The 26699-nt window shown below is 44.8% G+C and overlaps 2 protein-coding genes across 3 annotated transcripts in view; both read right to left on the bottom strand.

Moving 5' to 3' along the window:
* Nucleotides 1-26699, bottom strand: part of LOC128885528 (RNA-binding protein MEX3B) — a 288649-nt gene that overhangs the window by 112327 nt on the left and 149623 nt on the right. The window lies entirely within an intron of this gene.
* Nucleotides 1-26699, bottom strand: part of LOC128885523 (protein groucho-like) — a 106831-nt gene that overhangs the window by 3887 nt on the left and 76245 nt on the right. For both annotated transcript variants that reach the window (XM_054139607.1, XM_054139608.1), the window contains exons 7-10: nt 4084-4209; nt 3730-4012; nt 2880-3138; nt 985-1260 (exon numbers count right to left, since the gene is read on the bottom strand). In XM_054139607.1, the coding sequence (XP_053995582.1) occupies nt 985-1260; nt 2880-3138; nt 3730-4012; nt 4084-4209 (944 nt within the window). The remainder of the gene's footprint in view (nt 1-984; nt 1261-2879; nt 3139-3729; nt 4013-4083; nt 4210-26699) is intronic.

Genomic DNA, 26699 nt, shown 5'->3' with positions numbered 1-26699 from the left:
TAGAACGTTGTGCACTTGTTTACAAATTTATCTGCATCAATTTGTACGATCGTCCTTTCGATAGTCGAAATGTTTAAATTGTTTCAATACACTTGCCAAGGCAAATCAATTTACAGATTAAAACATGTTATTGTGTATATCTACAATGGCGCAGTATAATTTTTCCACGAGTATTCGAGCGCATTCAATAACGGTCCACTCTGTGGTTCAATGCAGCATAATATTTGTATTCAATATTTTCAATTATGCTACATCGAAAGATTTCCGATATTTCCAATTATTTTACATGAAAAAATTGCCAATATTTTTCATTACTTTGTACAGAAATATTTTCAATAATTTCAATATTTTTATATTTTACCGTTATTTAAATTCCACTCACGTTTGCGTAGAGTCGTTTCCGATATAGTAAATTTCGATGCGAATAACGTTTAAAATACAGATAAAAGTAATAAATATCGTTGATTGGCTCAATCGATTCAAGCAGTTTACTGGGCAGGTGTAAAACGTTTTAGACTCCACCATCCGAGACATCCTCGATACATCTGATAATAAACAATTATTTAAAAAAAGAAGATACATGGCCATAAAATCTTGACCACAAGTGTTAAGAAAACCCTTAAGAAAACGCGATTCTTTTTCAATCTTATCAAACACACCCATATTGACAAATATCTCAAAGATATATGTTCACATTGAAATGCTTGAATCGACTAAAACAACCTACAGTATTTTTTTCCAAGACGAACATTATCCAACATAATTCTTCCAAAATCTAATAGATAATATCCCAATCAGTTTCCTGATAAGTAATCAAGACGATTCTCGCGGCACCGCAATTATTCCGCAGGATATGGCACGTATCGTTGAACGCGACCGCAACAGTGGCACGGTGGGCGCTAATCAGAATTTATTCAGGACCGAATCACGGTTGCTACACGGAGTGGAAAGTTAATGTGTCATGTGCCGTAACGTGTAACCAACCTGATGTAGTTGTCTCGTTGCAAGCAATCAAGTTGCGAAACGTGTTTCGCGCTACCGCTGCCGCCCTGATTGATGTCCCAGACCTTGACACATCCTTTGCCGCCGGTGTAAACGTATTTAGTCGGATTTGAGATCGTTACGGCGCACACCACCTCGCCGTGCGTGAGGGTATTTATCTGACGCGCGTGACGCGGTATTCCTTGTCCAATTAGAGCATCAGGTGGAAAGGGCACTGGCTGCATCTGGCCTTCGCTCGATACGTGGAAACTGTATGCTCTGCGAAACAAAGAAATTCAATTGTTTTTGTTAAACACTCTACTCTGCCATTGCACCGACTACCTAACGTTTCTAATTTCGCTTTTCTCCCAATATATTAGGTTGTCCAGAAAGTTCGTGACAATTTTTAAGAAAAATTCAAAGGCTTCCCATCTTTCAAGGGACGTATGCATGTTATTTCTTTTCAACCAAAAATCGACACGAACTTTCCAGACAACCCAATACTTATATTAACATACACACATGTTACATATAAATTTTCTAATATTCAAGTTATCGTATACCGACGTCTTTGGAGATGGGAAAATACTTTATTAGTGACTATTATTGCCAACCATAACGAAGAACGTACAATTTCATGAAAGCCACTAATAACAACACCGATAAAACTGGTATTTTAAAATGTAGAGTTCAGTGATCTGAGATCTCTCAAAACTATAGAACATACTTCTTTGCAAAAACACAGTCCCTGGAAGATTCTACATCTACAGGCCCAAACCACGAAAGAAATAACAACCAAAGTTATAGTATACGTAGCAATTATTCATTGCCTTTGATGAACTTCGGTTAATACCATCCTTAGTTTGTCGATACCCCTCCAAGTTATCCCATGATTCAGATTTAATTTTCCCCCTACAGATGATCACCCATTGAAGCACTGACCGTGCCCATAACAGCTTAACTTTGACGATCAAACGAGAAACGGTGGGTCCAGGCTAGTACAACCACTGACAAAATACTTAATAAGTTGTTTGATATCAAGGAGGACACCATGCCAAGGACAACCTGTTTGAAAGTTTAATTGGTTTAAAAACGAGGGTTGCTGTCGATGCAGGGGTAACTGCTGTCCCTTGGAATCCTCTTAACGGAAGGTAAGGCCTTCCTCATCTCGTGGTCAGAACTTCGGCTAACCCTTACTTCAAAGGCCAGCGTAACGTCAAGTCATCTGCCAGCCATATCTAACTTTATCAATAACTTCTTCTTCGAAGATGTGATTTATCTTCCGAGTAGGGTGCAAATTTGAGTTTGGGTAGTATTTAATATCTTTAAGAACATTTCAGTCTGAAGTGACAAATTAGCCTCGAACAATGCGTTCAACTCTTCGTTCACAGATAGAAAGGTACTATACTTTCCACGAGACTACGAGACTTAGTCAAAGAATCCTGAGGTCACTAAAAATACTTCTTTTGAATCCACTCTGGAAGAATTGAGCCATGTACAAATCGATTAACTCCACTTTTTCAAAATTTTTTAATTTAAGTGTCGATGCACTTGATATAGTCATAACTTTCCCGTATAATAAAGATTAACACCATTAAATGACAAAATTTCCGTGGCCACTGAATAATAAATAATTTCTTTCATCGCATTTCTCAACTTTATATTTTATGGAATTCATCGATAAGTGCAACGAACGGCTCGATGAATGCTTATATCACTCGCTACGAACCTTTCTCTAAACTAGCCCAGCTATATTTTCCAATCTCCAAAGTCTGCGTCGAGTTCTCCATCTCTTTATTGGCCCACGAGACTCGTAATTTAGCATCAGCGTCGAAAATGACAAAAGAAACGCGAGAACCATCGTCACCGTGAAAGGTGGCCAGAAGTGAAGCACTTACGGTTTGCCACCGGGTACGCCGAAAGGTCCGAGCGGTGCCCTCATGGTTCCGTGAGGGTCGTAGAGTTGCTGAAGAGGTGGTCTTGTGGGATATCCATTCAGGGCTGCCGGAGGATAACCCAACATGTCCGCATGAGGTCCTGCGGGTGGATGATGTGGCGGCGGATAGTGTGGCGGATAAGGGCCGACCGCCGAAGCCGAGACCAGTGGTTTGCTGGAACTCGACGGTTTCAGACCACCGGAGCCGGAGCTGCTACCACCTGTCGACCAGACATTTATCGTTAGGCTTGCCTCGGTATTTTTCATCATCTTGATTAATGCGAACATGGCACCGGTTTAATCCGCTGCCTCGCGCAAATACGATTCTCTTCGAATGAAGAGCAATAACAGGCGAAAGGAAATTGATGGGTCCGTATGGACTTTGTCGAATCCCACGGTTGATCGATCGGAGATCTGGAGTGACCAATGATCTGCGACGTGGATGTAGGCAGATTAAATGGATGGATGAGAGTGTTAGTGTCTCGCGAGAAGCTTAATGAACCACCTGGCGGCGTTGAATATAAGGACCCCGGTCGTGAGAGTCTCGAATGTTTGATGTTTCGTAATCTTAGTGAGATGTATGGCTAAATTGCAGGGCACTCTGGTATTATTATCGAGAAGGATTTTTAAAGTAAGCGAAGCAAGTTGGGTCATTCTTCGTGCGTCCTTTTCTTTGCAGGATATATACAGGGTGCTCCATACAAAGTGTTATAAACTCAGTTTTTTTAAACAACTGTTAACCCTTTGCGCTCGAAGACAATTTCGATAGAGAAAGTTCGATTACTAAAAAAAAAATAGAGGAAGAAACGAACCCGCTGACGTAGGTGTGACAGGTTTTGAGATCGGAGTGGTCGGTTTCTCCCGTTCTTCCATCTTCTTGGCCGAGGGCGTGCTAGCGTTGCTGCTGGTGCCGCTCCTCGGCGAGGGTGGCGGCACTTCTTTTTTCACCTGGCTGCTCAAAGGCACCGAGGATGGTCCCAGTTTGTCGAGACCGTTCTCCCTAGGCGACGATGTGCCATTCGCCGCGGGACTCGCTGGTCCCTCGCTGGCGTCGTCCACGACCAAGTCCTGGTCGCTCTTTTCACCGTCGCTTTGCTGTCGGGGAAAACGTGTACGGCTTTATTAAGGCATACCGTCGCTGGCGGAGAACCATCTTAGATACTTACGTGGCCTATGTCTTTGTCTTGTTCCTTCTTCATTTTCTTCAGGTGCATGTGCTCGTGGTGCTGGGGGTCCGGTGTACTCCGCGGCCTGCTGTACTTCTCGCGCTCGGCTGGCGATATCGAGTTCCTCTGGAATAATGCAAGGGAAATGAGGTTAGAGCGGTGCTTTCAGCTGGTATTCGTTATACGCTGACGGTCGTGTTCGAACAGAAAAGCGTTGGAGCATGTAGAGCTTGCAAGAGTTTTCTTATCTTATATTTCTTATCTTATCGGAGACGGTAAACATCGCCGGATAAAGGTAATCGTTGTCAGGTTATGTCGATGTTCGACGATGCGCGTATCAGCCAAGAGATTCGTGGAAGGGAGTCGTAAGACCAGCGTTAAAGTTTATCACCCGGAATCTTATCCTAGACTCCACAAAAGCTCACTGAAACATCTTTGGTTCTTAAGTTTTCTCGTTGGGTAAAAAATAAGTATTCTTCAGGTATCTCGAGTTACTTGAAATCGAATAAATGCAACCGATTTACAAAATTAAAATGTATGGTTGAATTTTAATAACGAGAGTGTGTCACAGTATCCTATTGTATATTAGAGAAATTAATTCTGTATCTTTTTTTAAAGTTGTTCCTACCTCTACTTATTTTAATTATATTCACATGTGTATATAAATGTTGAATATTTAATAATTTTAGATTATATAGCATGGTTCAAGAGTTATCGCGATCTCGCCAATTGCATCGAGGCTTTTTACAGTCGATCCTTCGCTGTAATACCAAGGTCGATACCGAGAATGAAAGTAACGAAACTATCTACCAAGGGGACGTTCGAGACGTTGAAACGTTCAACCCCATCCCCGTTCCAGGAATGAAATAAAATATTTGTCCGTCGATGTTCCGTGGTGCAATTAAATTACGTATCCCTGTTTCGATTCCGGCGTCGTTCCCAGCGAGAAAAAGCGGTAAAGTAAATAACACGGAAAATCGTTGACTCGGTTAAAAGGTGCCAGACGTAAAAATCAAGGCGAGCAATTTTTATTTGCTTCGCAGTTACCCGACGCTTCCGCTTCCAATAAAGAAGAAACACTTTCAGACGGGAATTTCATTCCGGGAGATGAGTTTGCACCCCCCGTTGATCGATACGTTTCAAGACAGTGCTGAAATAAAATTTCTTCTTGGTTCCAATTATGTGGTACTACTTTATTATCAAGTTTTATTGTAATATGATCTCTTCATGATTTTAGAATCTTATATTCTAGATCGGAACACTTAGTGTAGACGTGTAGGGTTGTATAAACCTTTAGTATAGAGAATTTATCGCTTTCATAGAGATGAGACCATTTCATATAATAATAATGTAATTAATTTTCAAAAGTAAGATAAAAAATACATTTTTGCATAGTTATATCTAAAATGAAATAAGTATGCACGATGTATCGCAATTGAATCATCAGTAGCCGAAGAGTATAATATTCTTTTACATCGTCAGTTACCAGTGCTGACAATAATTCATTCCACTTATCCAGAAAATGGGGTTCGACATTTAAGCTGTTCGCCCCAGCTCATAAGTTTCTTTTCCATAGAATAGAGACGATAACCGCGAAGATGGCGTCGGTTAAGGCACAACGCGAAACGTCCTTCCGAAAAGTCCATACACTTGGAGGGACACGAAGATCCTGGGCGTCGAAGATATTATCGACAGGAAGTTTTACGAGCGACAGTTTTGTCGCCGATACGGCAAAATGGTGTCTCTCTTTCCTCTTCATCCCCATAAACGCGCGAGCCCTTTTCCTGTCCCCGGTAACTGCGCCCCCATCCGGAGCGACATCGTAAACTACCCTCACGCAGCCTCGCTCGACCCCCAAGTAAATCTCCTCTTCTCAATTACCCTTCGTCTCTCATCCACTGGCACCTCTGGCTCGGTCCATTACCCCGACGCCACGGTATCATCCTTTCCAGACGTTCCAGCCACGTCTGGAGGACCGTTGCGTCGACCACGAAGGAAATGAAATAGGGTAACCCGTGATTTAGAAAGCTGTCGAGTATCCTTTTTGAGAGCACGCGTTGGCTAATCGTACGAGGGAACCGTCGGGAAAACACGATGGAGGGGGTATTTAATATTCATGGGGAACTTCCTAGTGGGAACCTATGTGTGGGCTAGAAATTTGGTAGGGGGTCCTATTAATTGAACGGGTGTACCGGGTGCGCTAAGTGTGTACGTACAGGACCGATTAACACAATTGGTCACTTGTTTTATTGTTTGGTGAAGGAGGGAGGGTTTAATTATAATTCCAGAGGGAGTTGAAGAGATTAGGTTGGGATAGTGTGGTGAGAAAGAGGTGGAGGTTGGGAATTTTATTCTACTGAGTAGGTCTGAAATTTAATCAATTGTTTAGATTTCTATTTCTCAACATTTCTCAACATTTTGTTTTATGGATTTAATCGATGCGTGCAATGAACAGCTGAAATAACTGTCACAGACAGTTCCTATCCTATCACACGACGCCATTGTCCAAGACAGAATAATATCCAGTAGCAATAGACGTTCGGATCCTTCGAAGCGGTACACAGAGATTCCTTCCGTTGCGCCAAACGTGGCGGAAAAGATCGCCCGGATCGGCGATCGGGCGATGGCATTTCAGTTATCATTGGCTCGAGGCTGGAAGTGCGACGAAGGCACGCGGCGAGGACAATCCGACGACATCGAAAAATTCACCTCCTTCGTCTCGGTGTGCAGGTTCGTCCCAGCGAGTCAGTTCACCCGATAAAAAGGGGATCGAAACGAATTCCCCAGGAAGGACGCAAGAAAACACGCACACACGCGCCACGAACGACTTCTCAAAGGAAGGAATCCCCGGAGGAGCCGTATTACGTGCCTTCGCTCGACTTTTCTGGAAACGAAAGGTCTCGAGGATCCGTTTCCTTCTCGCCGAAGAACCGACCCCCTGTCTCTCGTTACCCCGTAATGGCCAGTCGCTATTTATCCAGGCGAGAGCCACCGGGAGTCAGCCTCCGGTTACGACTGTCGTGTTCCTGGAAAGGAAAGCTTGACGAGCGCTAGGAGGTGTACACCTCCTTCCAGGATAAATCGACGGCAATGGGAAACACGACCGAGCAAAAGAAAGACGGCGGAAAGAGAATGGAACAAGTTCGACTCGGATGGTTCCGAGAACTGTCCAACCCCTAGGTAGAAGAAGGGAAAGGAGTCGCGAGAGGAATACGAGCGAGTCTGAGAGAGGCATTATCATAAAAATGCGGGGAATCTCGATGATCTCGGATTTATGTCGGAACGGAGATGCTTAGCGGGAGATAAGTTTCGTGGAATCGTCCCGCGCGGATGAAAGCCGACCGTACGAATCGCTGTTGCCAAAGTTTCGACGTGTCATAGAATTTTTATGCCGGAGGCTCCTCGCCAAGCTTCTGGAAAACCTGCTACGGGATGTCTGCCGAGGGAATACGATACTTTGACACAGCCAGTTCTGTAATGTCTCTTGATTTCTTCATGGTGGAACGACGGAGCCACGAGGGAATCGAATTGAAACTGAAGAAACAATTATCAGGTTGGTTCAGTCGACATTTGCATTCATCCATGTCTGTTAATATTTTTTATTTATTCGACAGGAGAGGTAATTTATATTTAACCTTATATAATGATGCTATACTATAGGTAATACATATTTAACTCTTTGACTGTCACGCATATAGATTCGGGACACCTGTAGGTCTTAAGTTATCTGCTATTTTTAACAAAACTGAAATATTGAGAGCGCATTATGAATTCTGATACAGCCACTCAATACTTAACTGGACAATGCTTTTCATGTTAGGTAATCCTCTTTTGTCCTAGCCCGATTTTCAAGTTAAATAGTTTATTATATAAAGAGGAATATTATTGACAGAATTTATCCAGTGCACCTTACATTATTAATCGTTGGATAAACTATTAATTGAACGGTCTCTAATTACCTGCTAATTTATTCAACATATCGTTCAAGCGATTAACAGAGTCGCGTACAAGTGAGGATCAACACAAGAACTATTAGTATAACCACGAGTTGATTATAAATCCGAACAAATCTCTCAATTACATTTCACGTGTAAACCCAGGGTCCCCATAAATGCGAATCCCCATCGTCATGGCTCTGTCCCGTCCCGACATAAAACATGGCCGAGACTGCAAACAAACCTAATTATTTAACGTACGACAAGTTCATCCCCATCGCTCCAATTGTCCGCGTTTTATCGTCCAACGTGCGCTTCGATACCTGTTCCGTTTCGCAGGCCCAACCGGTTACCACGGACATCCTCCGCATTCCCAGACGCTTTTTCCTTCGTACAATGCGTTCGATCCCAGGCGTTGTATTCAGAAGCTTTATCTACCTCGACGCAAACGCGTCGTTTTCCTCCTCTCGCCATTGAAACACCGAAAGCACTCGATGCTCCGTCGCGAGACGTTCCCGAACGCCCTTCCCTCCCTCGGTTTCTCACCTTCAATTTCCGCGTGTACGTATCCACTCTCGCCCCCGTCCTCGGGGAAGCGACGATACGTACACGTAGTTACGGTGGCGCATACGTACGCGGTCCGACCTTCATTCGCGTAAGTTTACTTACACCTAGCAGCCCCGTCGGGATCGGCACGGCACGGCAGCAGCCTTTCCAGCAAAGAGGGTTCGCGCCACGATCAATATGGGGGTCGGTACCTCTCAAAGGGGTGGCCTGAAAAGGAGTGAGAGGCGGAAAGGCGGGGTGGGCCATTGGGTACACGGTGGATATATAGACTTTGTAGTGTTAGGGACGACTTGGTCTGCCGGCAGGCAGGCAGGCAGGCAGGCAACTTGGCAAGCAGCGGGCACACCGAGGTGCAGGCTAGAGATGGTGGCGGTTGTCGAGAGGACGACGCTTGGAGGGAAAGGGAAAGGCGGTCGGTGGTGTGCGTGGTATTGGGGTTGGTGGTCGGAGCCATGAGGGTGGTAAGTGAGTGAGCGACTCCTTCACCGCGGCGCCTCGTCTCAACCCAACTACCGTTACCCACACCACCAAACCACCCCCGACCTTACGGATATATCCAGAGCCACCGACTACCTCATCCTCCCGCGCCTACTCTTTCTTCCTCCTTCCTTTCCCAGCCTCCCACTACTCGGCAAGTAGTCTCCTTACCACTCACCCCGACGGTATTCTACCTCAACCAACCCACGCCGCCTGTTTCCCTATTCCTCATTCCACCCTCGTCGCAGTCAGGACCCCGAGAGAGGAGGTTACGAACCGGAGTCGCGTCTCCCAAGACCCCGCAAACCCCAGTTGGTACAAGATTGCACCCAGAGGTTCCCAACTTGGACTCCCTCATCCCGGAAGAGGAAATCGTTCGTCGTGGAATTCGGATTCCTTTTGTCGCTGGGCCATCACGACGGCTGAGAATATCCGAATGGGAATACGGTCTACGTTCTTCTTTTGTCCTTTTTAGGGACAGGGGGAATATTCAACTCTTCGCACCCGACAGAGGTGCCATTGATAGATTTTTGTGAAACTTGGGAGGCTGAGTGTTGGTATTTATCGTGTACAATTCAGGTTAGATTATTTTAACCGAGTCTCGCCTCTTTTGTCCTATTCAAATCAAATTGTAGATCGAAGATTGATATTTTCATTTTATATGAAACCAAGCATAAGCATAGATAAATTAGCATAGTTTAACGGAAATATTGGTTTGACTGGAAAGTTCATGCCGATTTTTGGTAGGTTGTACAGGTCTGAATATATTGAAATGGTTGAAAACAAATAGCATGTGTACATCCCGTAAAAGGTAAAAAGGTTGTGGACCATAATACTTATACAATTCAATAAATGTATATCAAAATTCAAATGTGCCTTTGAATATTTTGTAAAAATTGGCACGAACTTTCTGGACAATCTAATATTATAATTGTTTCGTTATTTATAGTAGGAAGTCTAAATATCTGATCAGTACAGCTGGCCTTAAGTGTAGAAAGGATTAATAACAACCTAGTATCTCGTTTTGGGTATCATGAGAGCCGTCTAAAGTTTTTTCTCCATACTCAACATTCAATTTTCCCAGATATTTCATTTTGGCCGATTTCATAATTACTCGCTCGTTTATTCCTTTGAGCATGTGCATCCATATTTAACACGGTTTTTTCAGGAAATTGTTACGAACTTGTAGGCTCATTCGCTGAAAAATTGTATAGAGTGGCAAGGGTTAATTAGTGTGATCCCTTCCAGCAATAAGTTTGCGTTCAACCATATTTTAAACGACTGAAATTGGTTCGTTGCAATATTCAACCAACAATTGTTCCGCTCGTGCTACGTTCGATAAATTGCAATTCCTAAAATTTGATTTTATTTCAAGACAGGAATAATTAAAAATTGCCCACTACGTGGTCGATTGTTTCGCAGAACCTTTCCGAAAATTTTAGATTAAAATTCTGCGAGAAAACACGTTTAACCGCGTGTATGAATAAATTTGAAAGAGTATCAATGAGACTGTGTATATTTTGTGAAAATATACGTTTAACAACACGTGTAAAAAGAGGATTTTCCAAAAGGGGCTTTAGGATTTTATTTATCAACAAAATACAGATGGAATATATCTGATATTTTTATTTGAAACGAAAGTACACATATAATGACATCGGTTAACTCTCCGCCATAACTACGCTGACAGGAGTATTTTATTATTAAAAAAATATACTAAAGCTTTTGATAAACCTAGACATGTTGAACTACACGTATTAATCAATTTGAAAGTATACCGATGCAGAAATTAAACTTTGTAAAAACAAGGTAACTTAAAAATCAAACACCAATGTAAGTATCTCGCAGCATCGTATAAAAGATGAACCCGAATCTACGAAACTGATTGTTTAAAGAAGGTTCTCCCGTATTCAGTCCTTATAATTGGCAATAAACATTTGTCTAGGACCCAGCCGGCGGCCCTCCGTCTTCCTCTCCGCAGTCGCTGTTTATTTATTTATCAGAATCACGACCGCAACGCGGCACGAGGAAGATTCATCGGGAAGTTGACACGCAAGCGTAATTCCGTCGGTTCTCTCATGACTACATTGGACGGCGACCTCACTCGAGGATGCATGGAATTTTTAATGGGCCCACCGGGGATACCGGCAACCGATTTCCAGAATCAACCACGTGTCACTGGGTCACCGCGCGCATCCATCATCGCGGCAATTAGTGAACGCGAACTTTTATTTCCGAGCTCGTGGTGTTCGACTTCGCTGCTATCCTTCGTTCGAGTTGAATTTATTTTCTCCCCCCCTTTTTCTTTTTTTCACTCGTCTTGTTTACCGACCGTGAGAATCGCGCAGCCGATAGCAGAAAAATGGGAAACGAACCGAGCAATCGGTTTCCACTTTGATGAAATAGAAAAAAAAAAGAGTCACGCGACAAAAGAGGGGAATTCAGAACCATTTACGAAAAGAATACAATAAAAAGTGTACAGTTCTTAGTCTTGTTTAACTTTTGATTTTCGAAGGTGTTGGTTGAATTTTGAAAATGAAAGGAAAGGGTGAGAAACACAATGATCAAGCTTCCAGAGTAGGTTGAATAATAATAAAATAATAACACGTTTATATTGTATCAGAGTGCCTCAGAGTACAAAGAATTAAAAAATAAGTATAAAAGACAAGGGTAGAGAAACAAATTTCAAAGATAAATGTACCATTTCTTTTCGACCAAGACACTACAATTTTCAGTCTGATGTACAGTCTACCAATATTATTAAGTCGTCATATTTTAAAAAGCATTCATCGTGCACGAGAAAATGAACGTAATTTCCCAAGGATTTTGCATTAAACCATCTGCGATTGAAATTTCAACGTAATAATTGGGGGCGCAGCAAAGGTTGAAGACGAAAGATCAAACACAGTAAGTATTCCTTTCTATACTTATGCCAATCTGATTATTTATAAAACGAACTGATCAAGACTCGCGAAGACGTCGCAAAGCATTCTCATAAGCCTTCGGAAGCTGATCAACGCGAAAGTACTCCTTTAAGCGGATTCGAAATTGCGCGATGGAATTAAGTAGATGCAGACGATCGCTAGTCAGACAGCGATAGTCTGACCGATATCGTGCACAGACTACTCGCCCGAGGCGTTAAATTGATCGTTAACGATATAACGATTCCCCTTCTCCGTGTTCTGCTCATCGAACATGGTCGTGTTAATCGAAATTTATATCCAGGGGAAAAATAAATAATATCGCGTAATAATCGCAAACTCGCGTATGAAATAATTTTTGATTGAACTCGACGAATAAATACCGCGCGGAATAAATATTTCCCTGTCTGAAAATATTACGAGAGCTGACCGACACAAAATTAACATTCGAGCAGACATTTGTAGTTTATTCTGGACGCGAGTTTTACTATTTCGTTACACGATATCTCTATAAACAAGGGAAAACAGTGAATCACAGACGTGTATACGATAGGATATTCGAATAAAGTATGTGATACGGGATTTCGGTGTTTTCAATTATCGCGATTTTTTTATTTATAGTTACTTAACCCTTTCAGACTTGAATTCTTTTTTCTCGTACTTGGACTAAAATTAGAATTGAAAAAATAGAAGAAGGATCCTAATAATGCAGTTTTCGAGGAGAAATGGTCTTTCTTCGTGTGTACAAAAAAGGATAGTGTCCTCAATTGTGGATGCCAGGTCTGAAAGGGTTAAATATGAAAATTATGAAAGAGAATACTCGTTAGTTCGTCGAAAAAAAAAATAATTACAAAGGTCTGAAAGAAACGAATATCTGATTAACGACGAGGAATTACCCCTGTCGCGCGGAATCCATCGTTCGACAAAATCTTCTCAGCGAGACTCCCCTTCCAGTAACGCGCGACGAACGGTGTCGCGAATCGCACAAAAATTCACGGACCGGATGATTTATAGATACATCGTAAATAGCGGAACGCGTATATCCCTCTTCCCAAACCGGCGCGCTGTTTTCTCTCTGTTTTCTCTCGCTGAGCGGCTACACGTCCGCGTGTACCCTCTTTTTCTCGTTTCCCGTTCCAGGGCTCGGTGTTCCACCGCCCCCGTCCCGTTCATCGGGCGAGCCAGGAGCCCTGCGGTAGAATTTGCATTTTTAAATTAACTCGCCTCTGTTTGCAGCTATCTCGGCTCGGCGCCGCCACCGTCGGTCCGGGGCTTTACAATTTTATGCAACAACGCGCTCCGAGTGCTTCGCCGCCACCGCCATCACCACCCCCCTCAGGACAGCTTTACCCACCCCCTCAGCCGTCCATACTACTCCCGTCCTACAGTCATACACGCAGCATCCCCATACATACACACACACGCACACGTCAGTCCGTCGTCCCTTGCCCTTGCCGCAATACCCGTCCACGGGTGATCGATATTATTGTTATCGTTATCGTTCGACCGACCTCGAAGCGGCTGCGTTCCCATCGACGTTACCGTTGCGGCCAATTACTTCTAACCACGACAGCGACGGTTTTACGGCGGCGCACGCCGATCGCTATTGCGAAAACCGAGCGGCGCAATATGCATCGAATCGACGCTCGTCCCCCCTCCGCCGCCGCCGCCCCCCTCCCCCTCCCCCTCCCCCGCCCCCGCCCCGGTCACCGTTTCCGCTTTTTCGTTTCGTTTCTTCGCCGAGGCCGCGGGCTATCTCCGTTTTCCACCCCTTCTTTTTTCAACCACCTCGTTCCCTGTTCCTGGTCGCGATGGCACGAGTGGTATTCGATACCGATACCCCCCAGGGAACGACCCCTTTATCTCGGAGGCTTTATTGAATACAGAAACCGCGACGATTGCTTTTTCTTTTTCCATTAGGCGGCGTCCATGGCCCGGCGCAACGATGCATCGCGGAAATTGCTCGTAACCGACCGCGGATCGCCGATCGGGACTGGTCCAGCTGCAAACCTCTCCGGTCTCGGTGACTCGTTATTTTTCCGGAGATTGAATTTGCCCTGCTCCGCCGGCAAATTCGTTTTGTAAGCTTTTACGGGGTCACGTGCCTCCGCGAGCCGACCACGTCTCTCGATTCGAAATGAAACGGGATCGCACGGGCTGGACAACCTGGTGTTGCTACTTCCAGCTTTCTGTTCTTTGTCGGTAAGAAAACGTGCTTGACAACACCCAACGCTTGAATCGGAGCTTTGAAGAAAGGGGTAGTTCTCTCAAGTTTTGAATATACATACAAATCTCAATTTCTGATCCCTTTAAACAAAATAATTCACACCCTAAAAGAGCCAACTATCCAAAGCAAATCGTCAATAAATAGAATTGCAATATCCACCATTGCAATACCTAACAATAGATGACCGTCCCAATCAATTCCAACAAAAGTACGAGCATCCCCTGCCGTCCTTTAGCACTCTCCGACCCCATCGCAATTCCGCCACCACTTCTCATGAAAATTACTCACACTTCGTCACGTCCTAAGCATCCGAAGACCCCAAAAGCAAGAAGTCAGACCTTCCGAGGCATTTTCACCGATTTCTCGGTCCTCGACATCCACAACGAGCCGCCGTCGAGGATACGCCGTGTCGGAAGGCAAAGAGTGCTCGTCGGCCGATCTGGGACGAGGAAATGCGGAAAAGGGGGAAAATAAAAGGAGCATTGCTCGCGAAACAAGCAGCGAAGCGAGGGAGGGGAGGGTTCGAAAGAAAACGACGACGAAATAAGGAGCAAACAGAATAGTCTGGCATAAAGTGCCTTCAGGAATACCCAGCGTGTGGGTTGGAGGGGAGGGAGATTTTTATCGCTCCGTCAAACGGCGGATAAGGGAAGCCGGAGATAGCGGAGGAGACAACGTGTCGGAAAGAGGTGGCGGTAAAGTGGAAGCCAGCTGGCGGAGAGGCGAGGACCAGGGTAGGTAGGGACGAACAAGCAGAGGGGAAAGGGAAGAGTTCCGGTAATTGAAAAGCCCGTGGTGGATTACGATCGTCGCTTTATTTCGCGTGCTCGACGGTGCCGGGCTTCTCCCCTATTATCTCGCCCGTTTCTTCAGCTGCTCCTCCCTGTACCTCCCGGCTCCTTGGAACAAGAAAAACGAGAGGGAACCGAGGAGTACGAGGGTGTGGAATGGCAGACGGAGAAACCAGGTCCGAGTGGTTTAGACTTGCGAGGGAGAACGCGGCTGGGAAGAGTGGAGGATGAAGAGAGGACGAAAGGACTCTGAGGGGAAAAAAAGGAACCGGCTGAGAAGAGAGAGAGAGAGAAAGAGGAAAAAGGTCCTACGCAACAATGCCCGCGGAGAGGCGCATTCTCGCGCGATTACCGACGCGCGCTCCGGCTCTAACGAATGGCTTCGTAAACCATGGGCGCTTTAAGGTCATTACACGACGCAAAAAAGGCAGTTAATGGGCGTCCTGGTGGCACGGCATCGGCCTGAGCAGGAATTGGTAGGGTGCCGGGAGGAAGAAGAGGATCGACCGGCCACGGCTGCCCGTCGCCGATCGAACCGCTGATTTATGGCGGCAGTATATTCCGCAGGAAAAGACGGCCGAGGAGACTCGTCGAGATCCTGCTATCGCGAGCGTTAAACGCCCGTACCCTCGCGGGACGCGTACGGATAACCCTCTGCCCCAGTGCTTCCCAACTTTTCTCATCGCGTCGACCGCCATTGTCGTTTGGAACGCGTTCCAACGGCAACAGATTGGACCACAGTATTACGGTAACAGAAACCACTTGGGTGATATTACCATGGTAACAACAATAGCTGTGTTGGGGTCGTATCAACACGGTGAAATAGTACTTGAGATACACTTGGATGGTAAGGATAAGTATCTAGTTGTGTAGCGTTTCCATGGTAACAAGAATGGTCAGTTTGGGTCATATATGGATAATAATTTGGGAGAGCAATAGCGTTAAGTGATACTACAATGGCAACGATAGTAGATAGGTGAGTTGTGTTACTGTAGCGACAATAATAGTTGGATTGCAGAATATTGTCATGGTAAGGATAGTAGACGCTTAGATCAGCTGTTTGATGCAACAACGTGCTAGAATACTAGAGCTAGAGGGTACTAGAGATAGAGTACTAGAATAATGCAACTCTAGAGTAGTAGAGTCAAAGAGTGATAGAGGAATGAAGCAGTAAGGTTATAGAGTCCTAGAGTCCTAGAGTCAGTGACACTGCATAGAAAATGCATAGAGACTCACAGAGTACTAATACTATAAGATTCCAGAACTCTAGAGTTTTAGAGACACAGAGCACTAGAGTGAAATAGTACTACAGACCCAGGGTTCTAAAATCAGAGAATACTACAGTCATGGAATAATAATACAACTCTAGAGCAGATAGTCAGAGGGTAATAGAGTCACGGGGTACTAGAGTCAAAGGGTAGTAAGGAAGATGAAGTATAAAAAGTGCCTCGGGGTCCATCTAGGAATCTCCCAGTGGTCCACTCGCATTGTCCACGATTGGGAACCCCTGCCTCCCCCCGAAACGGCCCCCAGGACGAGATTGCGTGTAGGAATCTTGTTAACCGCGCGCCGGCTAGACCTCTGATCCTGTCTACTTTCGATCTTACACGTGTTACCGATGTAGCCGTGGTATCGGTAATAGGTGAATTATGGACGGGACGAAAATGCTCGTGGACTGTTTTCAACCGTACGAGAGTGCTCCCAGGCATGGCGGACGAATTCTGCATGACGAGCGGAGAATATGTCGTGTAGCGTGTCGAGCATAGTAGCTCGGATTAATGTTCCGTCTCGCGTGATGAACGGTGTTGTAGTTGCAAGACGGGGCATATATTTCTTCAGCGAATCGCAACCGGTGCACAAACGCGGGGGTGTCGCCAAGGATACTTGGGATGCTTTAAAAATGTTTGTGTTTGTTTTCTGATGGACGATACATCAGGTAGCCAAGGAAATTTGTGGGTTTCTGGATGGAAGACACATCTATAAATTGTTAGTAGAATAGAGTAATTCTTTCTCCCAGGTCTCAAACTTTATTCCAACGACGAACGACTCAAACAAGGGCTATCAGAGAGTAATAAAGGCATAAAGCAGTGAGGTTATAGAGTCCTGAAGTAACGGGTTCAGAGTACTAATGACATAAAGTTCTAGAATTCTAGAATGTAACTAACCCGTTGTTTACCAACGAACGCAACTGTTATAACGTACAGTTTATTCTTACAAAAATATTAATCAAGCTTAATAAATATTCAACGCGAACTACACACCCCTAAATAAAAGAAATTAGACCTAAACCAACGAACGTAGAATGTTATTTAAAAACTTAAAAAAATTCTCGCGTTTGCCATTCGAGCCGCGAAAGACGATACACGAAAGGGTAGCGTAAGAATACGCCTCAGGAGTCCAGAGGGCAGATCGACAACCATTATTCCTCGTCGAGCCAGCGGTTTTAATAACAAATACCCGCAAGTTCGTTCGTCTTCCTCCTCTTCTTCTTTTGCTCCATTGACGTGCATCCTTTTTTGCCAATGTGGTCGCCGTACGTCCCATCGCCGCTTCCGGTCGCGAAAATGTTCGAAACGGTGCGCTCAGAGACGGAACGATTATATTGTGAAATATATATGGAGAAGTAATTACGGGTAGGTCTTTCCGATGGCCCCGGGCGGAATTTTACGGTTGCCTCATTAAATTACGAACTAATTACCGGTCGGCGAATTATTAAAAAGCTTAGCCGGCCATTAAACGTGCCGCGAGTCGTAAAAGAGAGGCTGCCACGGCTCGAATGTGTTCGCGTGTGTTTGTGTGTACGTACGCGTTAACCACGTGGATGTTTCACGACCCGACTGAAGGGGCTATCCTTTAACCCGTAATAGACGGCAAAATCAATTTTTTGCTAACCGATGAGAGTTCTGCCATGCTGAAATTTTTCCTCTCGAGGATCCACTCGCAGCAGAGTATGCATGGAGATAGAGAGCAGATAAAAGTTGAGAAAAATGCGGAGGCTACGTGACGTGGATCAAAGCTTTCAATCGAAAACAAACTGCAACTACACACTTGCGTGATGCGAATTTAATCCTTTACGATTCGAGGATTTTTTGCGTCTGTAAGTAGCCGAATCCAGGCATTTTTGGAATATTACAATTCGTTCAAATTATTTTTGATTTAAGAGAAATTCAGGATATTTTAATCGAGAGTCTGATTACCTACGTTTATTCCCAAATATTTTTTAATCATAATTATTTTCAAAAAATTTCGAACTTTACAAACTCTACACAATCCAGGAGGAGTTCAACGTACCCAAATTCTACAATGATTCTCATGATACTGCTCTGATCAAGAATCTTCGAAGGCTGAATTGAATAATGCCCTACAGATCCACTGCCAACAACCGAAGGACATCGCACCGCGCTTGCGATTCATTGGCAACAGAGAAGGATGCCTTTGAGAGATTGTAGAATGGACGGGATCATTCGAGCCGAGTGTACCTCTCAAAGGTATCCTTCCCAGCTGCCAGAGATAATATTGCGTCTATTCAGTGTCATGCTTTTTAGGTGTTGGTAGTAGATCCACTCTCTGTACGTCAGCGATGGTATTCGACGGAACCGTTTGAACCGAGTCTATCCCTTCAAGTGCTATCCTTCTGAGCCGTCGATGATAGAGGGAACATTGATGAATGATCTCTCCTTTATGGCGTACCTAGCTTGTCATTCAATTCACACAGTGCAATCATGCTTTATAGACGTATGCAGAGGCATGTAAGTAAAGTAAAGCAAAAGTAGTATTCATTCGACGCTATTCAAAATATTAACATCAAGAAGTGTTACTAGGGACCATTGAAGAGGTTTGTAATCACTATGATTGACTTTCTAAAAAATTATACACAATTCCTACTTAATTTTATCACACAGACAAACGGGAAGGAGTTAATTAAAGCGACGATTAAATTACAAAATAAAAATCTAATCTATCCACGTGAGACCTTTGGAAAAAATTTGATTCGAATGTTAAAGGTGTAAAAAGCATTTCAATTGGCAGCCACCTCAGGAGAGCACAGAAATACATATGATTTCCGCTCGAGTACAATTTCTCCACACGCATAATTATTCGCTGGCGAACAAGCGACCTGGAAGTTACGCTTTTACTAAGACTTAACATTCGTACGCGCAGAAAGTCTCGCGGGAATCGACACGGTCCCTACACTCACGCGATTACAGTTCTTGACTGCTCGAAACTTCCACGGTGCGCTCGAAATTATTGCGTTTCAACGCGAAACGAATCGAGAATTATTCACGCCGCCCACGGCGACGCTCTTGCAAACGTGTCTCGCCAGTTCTCGCTCAGAGATTGGCAAAACTTCACTAGAATAATATATGTCGCGTGGAAAAATACAGTGTATTCGTTAATTTTTTCGTTGATTATGCGATGGAATGACTACCAACGTCCAGATGGCATATTTAAATTAATGACAGCAGCCTTACTTACAATTTTACAAGTCTCAGAGTTCATTCGCACTAAATGACTTGATACCTTTAAAACTTTATTTCGATAAAATAATAATTATACTATGTATGAATGAAGCTTTAGCGAAAATGTTCTAAAAAACGAGATCAAAGGGTATAAATATAATAACGTTTCTTTTCACCAATTTGTCAGACTTATTCCTGTCAGGTCAGATAGAAACAGGTAGATCAATGCGAGTGTTAGCATAGTCTGAAAGGAGCATCTCTTCCAAAGGAACATTACGAATTTCGAACGACATCGACACTCGCATTCAAAGCCTAACGATACAGTCTGTCCTCAAACAGAGTCGTCGCCTCGTTCCACCAAACAGCAATCATCGATCCCGAACCAGGAATAAGAACATTACGCCTCCTCTAGAGTACGATTGTCTTCTTCGTTAAACGAATAAGGTACAAACGCTCGTTCACCTTTCCTTCGACACTTAAATTTCGTATCGAGACAAGAATCTTGGCCATCTCCGATTCTCACGAATGCGGGGCACGTTCATGCGCGTGGAAAGTCCCGCGGAACACGGCGGGGGTTACTTGTTTTGCAATTAAATTAACGCGCGTACATGCTCCGACCCCGCGTAATTCGTGTTGCGGCCGGCGCGGAACGAATCGATGGTAAAAGAGCGAAACGAAGCGATTTGCTGTCGCGGCACTATTGAAATCGTCCCCTTCGACCGTGCCCCCGGACTCCGCGGTAATAATTCTGCGGCGAGTGTACACTTTGCTACGGAACAACCTTTCCCTTTCGCGCCCGCCGACGGGGTACCCTTCCACGCCGAATCGATCTGAATACTATTATTACCGCCATTATTTCCGGCTCACTTTCCCCGAGTATTGTCGAGCCTGTTGTTTCGCGCCGGCACGGATCGTGTTTAACGTTGATGCCAACCGCGGCGCACTTTGTCGGGGCTGTGGTCGCGGTCCTCGGGCTGTTCGTTTTCTTGTTAACCACGTATGGAGCTGGCAATATAAAATGGCGGGCTCTTTAAGTGGTAAGGTTGAGTGATTTATTTTCTTCCGAGGAAATGTGCCTCGTCTTGTTATGGATTTATTTTCTAGGTGTATGTAGGTACTTTGTTGAAATATTACTTTAGTTACTTGGTTATTTACGGGAGGGTGATATAGTAGGGTCATTTTTTTTTTAGATATATGCAAGTATTTTGTTTAAATATTGTTTTATTTATTTACCATAGGACGGCCTGATACCGTTCCTGTTTCGGGAATGGACAAACTCCAAGAAAAATAAATATGAACAAAATTAGTAGACTAACAGGACTATAATAATAGGTCTTTTTAAATCGATAACATTAACGCATTACTTTGAATGTTCATTTATTTTAAACAACACGATTCATTCCCGAAATAATAAACACGCAAATGAAACTTATTCATAGTATTTATATATGCATGAACATTCGAACACCATTCTGAATGGTTCTGAAACACCGTTCTGAAAGTACTGGATTCTCCCCCAAAGTACTTTAATTATTTCATCATCTCTAATTTCAGAACAGCCCCCTTCGCGAGGAATAAGTCGAATTTGTTTATTCTTCCGTTCGGGGCTACCCACCCCTATTGAACTCATTGCGCCTCGTTACGGGCCCTCGAGGACAGCGTAGCTCGATGGAGCGTCGAACCGAAGGATCCTCGAGGGATTGTTTATACGGCGGTAACAATCCCCACCCCCGAAGTGTCTCGTAAAAACGAGCCCCGTCGTTCCTTCCATTCCCTCGTTTAACGAGAAAAGTAGCCATTAGCGAGGCGCGTTCGTAGGTGGCGACATTACCTGCAATTTCCATAACAAATGCACGGCGAAGTATCGGCGCGAATGGAGTCGGACTTCGAGGAGGGCGCTGAAGATCGTGGAAGAAAGAGTGAAACCGAGAGCGGGGATTGGCGGAAGCCAGAACGGGGGAGAATGTCGTTAAGGCGGCGTGATGTTTTTAATTAATTAATTCGTGGGAGTTACGGATTTACCATCTCATAAATTCCGGCGCTGTGCGTCGGCCACGAGAACGCGGGGAGGGGGTCGAAAGCATCCCTGTCGAGGGACGATATAATGAGGGAGACGAGACGGAAGGAAAAAGGACAAAAGACAGACGGTAGAAGGGCGCGTTGCGAAGTATTTAAAAACATTAAGTACCCCCGACGGAGACGGATATTAAGACAGGACGACATCGGCGCAGGGACGAACGAAAGAGGGGTTGGGGGCCAACAAACGTCGGGGAGGAGGATAGGCGACGGAGTTATGGGATTGAAGCGGCAGGAAGCAACGGAGGTTGAGCGGTTACGGCTTGGCGAGGCTGGGGGAAGGGACCACTGGCAGGGGAACGTTTCAATTAGTAATTAAAACGTGCCGTGCTACACCCTAACCCTCCCGGTCCCGACTTTACACAGTGGCTGCTGCCTCTCTTATGCTGTCGTCGTCATCGTTCCTGCCGCCGCCATCTTGTAAATTAATTAATGCGTCCCTAACGAGATCAGAGGTGTCGGTAAGGCAGCGGGGATCGGTAGTTCTCTACCCTGCCCGTCGAGAGGAAGAACAACCCCCACGGTGTTTCCAGGGATGAGCGTCTCAGGCTCGTGAGAAGCGTCCCGAGAACCACTTCTGTTTTCTCGCATCGCTACGCACGCCTGCGAACGCCATTCATCCCGCCACCTTTACGGGAGACAGATTTATCCACCCCCGACGCGTGACTCGATGTATCCCGTGTACAATTATTCTTCGCGACTTGGATTTCGCAGAGATGCGTAGGACATTCGTCCTAAACGATAGTGACGATAACGTATGAGTCGTATGTGTCCTCAATCGTGGACTCCAGGTCTGAAAGGGTTAACTAATAGCGAAACCCCCAAAAATTCTGATCCCTCGTTCCAAATTCCACCCACAATTCCTTCAGCCCCCCAGTGTAATTGCCAGTGTGTCCAAAGTAGCCAAACAAGTCTCCAAGCATCCACGTTTCCGAACTGTCCCTTCAAACGTTCAATCAGGTCTAACCCTGGCCCAGGAGCGAATTAGTCCGTGCTAGGGATCGTGGGCAAAGGTTGCGCCTAGGTAGGCGAAGGGCGCAGGCAGGAGTCAATGTTGGTCGGGACTTCGGTGTCAGGATCTCTCTCTACCCTTTCAAACCCTTTCATCGACGCCTCGTCCGCACATAATGCAGCCACTCTAATTAAAATAAATTACACTCTCGCGTCGGTACGCTCTTTTATCCGTCGCACCCCCTCCATAGCTGGGTTTGGACGTTTTTTCCACCCTCGTCCGGTCGTTTTTTTCTGCACCGCACTTTCGACCACCAACCACTAGGGTGCGCGACACCGGCTAACCCCCTCCGACTCACCCCCTGCCCGTCACTCGTTTATTTGCACTTTATTCGAGATTTAATTTACCGACCTCCGGGACGACAGGGTCGTTGGTGTGAGCTCGACTCCGTGATGGGATTAAAAACAAAAAGGGAGGGCCACTGGTGAGGGGGCCAGGCGTGAAGGAGAGAAAGGAAAAGTCGGAAAAAGAGTGCAGGACGTCGGAGACCAATGGAGCAGGAAAAGTGAAAAATGGCCACCCCCTAAGGAAAGCGACATGGAGGGAACGCGGGGGTTAAAGGAATTAATGATCTTGATCTTTTTAACTATTAATTATTGTTGGATCGACATAGGATCCCAGAAGGTTAAGCTTCAGTGTATGTAATCTCATGTTAAATAAGCTTTTATTATTTAGATTCCTAAAACTATAAATATTTTTAAAAAAGAAGTACCTGTGTTTCCATGAAAATTCTTCGATATCCCTCAGAGCAGGTAGGGAACGAAATGAAAGAAAATTCGAGAAGTTCAAAGGGTCAAGCCTTTAATCGGGATTCCCGTACCGTGACCGTGGCTACGCGAACGAGCGAATCGATAATTGGACCAGCTTGCATTGTTCCGATGATCGTAACGATCTACCGAAATCCCTGATTGCGCCGTTTCTAGACCCTTTCGTTTCGACCGTCATTGTTCCGCTAATTAACGCCGCGAAAATTCCACGATTGTGCGAGAAACAACAGAGCTGCTGAAGCCTAACGAAATATCGTATGGAATAGTTGAGCTACGAAATGCTGGGTTTATTCAAGACCAAGGATCAAGTCTGCATTTCTCACAGTTCATGTATCACAGTATCCTGAGCATCGAAACGTTGCATTTTATAAATAGTATGCAGAGGCACATATTGCCGAGTATTTAGTTCAATGGTGAGAAGATTGCAAATATAATATTATGATCATAATTTAGGACGGTTTTTTAAAGTTTACTGTCGTCATTGACTCCCTTTATAAAAGAACACATTCGATGAAGTTCTCAGAGTAGAATTAAATTATTATTTTCTTAATATTTATTTTAGAGAACTCACGTGTTCGATAAGTGTCGCGTTCGTTGACCGTTCACGCCGCGATCGTCGTGTTTCTCCAGAAACGAATCGCTGTCAGCTTTCGTCGCCGCGAACGAATTAATGCGGCGTCGTTTCTCGAGCACTTTTCTCATTGCCATCGAGGGCCACTCGCTTTCGCGACAATTTGCCGCGAGCTACTCGGATCGGGCGTAAGTATCGTGAAATTCAATTAAGTTCGTGCTCGTGCAACTCGAGGAACTCTCTCGCCACCCTTCGCTCGAGCAGTTTTAAATTCCGTTTCTCCGCAGCTTGGGGAGCAAAAAAAAAGAAGAAAAAAAAAAGCGTCTGCCCCGTCGACGTCGTGACAGCGATAAATAAATATTCCGTAGTCGTTCCCGCTTTTTCTCCCCGTTTCCAAGCCTCCCTTTGCAGAACAGTCGTCGACTCTCGGTGTTTCATGAATTGGTTATGACTCGACACCTCGACCCAACGGAAACGCGGGAAAACTTGCAGTAATTCCGCTCCCTCGGTTCAGCTTTCTATCTTCTTAAGGAGAACACCATATTCGGAGTTTTAAACAGTAACCTGTATTATTTTTCTTACACTTTGCACTCTGTGACATTTGATAAGGTCTGTTTTCAATAACTTTATTGTTTTACGTGTTCCACGATCGGACATTTCTTACGAAAAAATTCGCGAAAATGACGTTCATGTCGACACTGTAAGGCTGGCATAATTCTTTAAATATGTTTCATTCTGTTGTTCTTTGCTCTCGACTCGCGTTTTGTTTCTCTTTGCGCGCCAGCTCGAGAATCTCCGCGAGAAGAAATATTTTTCTGGATCGCGAGAAAGTTCCGCGGAAAACCTGTGATAGAGGAACGCCATCAGAGCCAGAGGGTGTCGCGGTGGTTGGAAGAAAAGCTTCTTCCGGGAACAGGAAGACGGAGCTTACCAGTGCGCGAATAATAACGACTCGCGTTCTCTTTCGTCCGTTGTCGGTTTTCGATTTGAGATACGAGCTTCGACCTCCTTCCTCTCCGCGACGTCTTTCCGGCTTCCATGATTTCTTTCCGCGACGATTCCCGCGTCATGGACGACCTTCAGATGTAAATCGCGACGGATGAGTGGGAATGGTGAATTCTTGGTTAAAGAATATTAATTTTGAAGCCAATCTTGAATCGAAATAGATAGAATTGATTGGTTTAAAAATTTAAGGTCGTGAAGATTGATCTCTTGAAAAAAATTCGATATTACTTTCGAGGAAAGGTGGACAAACATCAGTATTACACCTCCAGTTTGCTAACTACTTTGATTCACAACAAAATACAGAACTTAAATATCGAACGTTCCTAAAATAAACGTTCAATCGACAAAATTACCCTACCAAAGAATTCGCAGTTAATTAAAACATAAAAGCAACGATTAATCCCGGCTCGCAATAAATTATGCTCTCCGCATTACCCCGAACGACTCTCCGAAAATTATTGAAGTATTAATCCAACAGACATGCCATACTTATTACCATTAACCATTCATTACCCCGCTCAGCATAATTCTCATGAATTTTTAACGGAGTATAAAAACCTTCGTTATCCGTATTCATTGCACGACATTCAACCGAAATGGTTGGTCACACCATGAAATAATGAGGAAACGGATAATTAAACATATTCAATTATACCAAATTCAGTTCGTCGAAATGGCCAGCAGAAGTGGAAAGTGGCCGTAACTCGCGAACAAGATGAAACCGGGACACACGTTCGTATAAACTGCTTTTCCACTGTTTTTGCGTCCCGAGTTCGTTTCTAAAGTGGCTCTTCTCGTGGTACGAAACACACACACGTACACGTACACGTACGCGTACACCATTACCCGTTCCGACGTTTTTAAAACGCTCTTCCCCGCGTGTTTACAGACTCTTCGCGGCGCGCCTTCCACGCTCCCGTTTTCCCGGGTTAATTTCAAATTGCACCGCGTCGCCTCGTAATCCAGCCTCTCCGCTGGTCCCGTTTCGCCAGTGCAAACGTTTGCTTTCTCTCTTCGCGCCGCGGGAGAATCCGTCGAGGATAAACAAACAAATATAAATTTCTATGCTCCGAGTTTGCGCGGTAACATTTCCGCCGTTCTTGGAAGCGAAACGGGGCTCGAGGTCGGGCGTTGTTTGGAACACAGGCGAGATTTTATTCGAGCGTTAGACGACGAATAAAATCGACGTGCAACAGCTTATTGGTCACGTTTATTCAAATGAATGGTTCAGTTGTAGGTGAACTATCGAAGAGTTAATTAATCTGAAGAATTAATCTGGATAGGATTAACTTTAAAGAGGTTCCAAAAATGAGTATTACCACACATGTTGGATTATTTCTAATTATACAGATACAAAATTTTAGCCTCGCTAGAATTTTTGCGATTATTATTCGAGCATTCAACGTGTTAATGCAATTTTAATGTTGACAAGGATTTCACATATCTCGGCGTTGTTTTCGCGCTCATGCGAGCTGGCAGGCTTGATCCCTGGGCACCAGGGAGAAGTACGGAGTCGAAAACTACCATTATTTGGAGTTCCAATTACGTGAGGCGCGAGCAACCGGTGCGCAGGGACACGGAACACGCGTCAGCCTCTTCCCAGCATCCAGTGCGACGTAGCAACAGAAGGGAAGCCAACGGTGGGAAGGGTAAAAGACCGACGTACAGCAATCAGTAACATTATACGACGCGACACGAGCCAACCACCCCATTAGCATTCATATTTCAATTTCATAGCCCTCGGGCCCGCGTGGTAGGGGGATTCTGTAAGGCTGTCGCGGGGTGTGGAACGGAGATAAATAGAAGT

This window comes from Hylaeus anthracinus, unplaced genomic scaffold (assembly GCF_026225885.1).
Source record: "Hylaeus anthracinus isolate JK02 unplaced genomic scaffold, UHH_iyHylAnth1.0_haploid 11981, whole genome shotgun sequence".
NCBI classification, from domain to species: Eukaryota; Metazoa; Arthropoda; class Insecta; order Hymenoptera; family Colletidae; genus Hylaeus; species Hylaeus anthracinus.
This window is presented reverse-complemented; position numbering and strand designations above follow the sequence as displayed.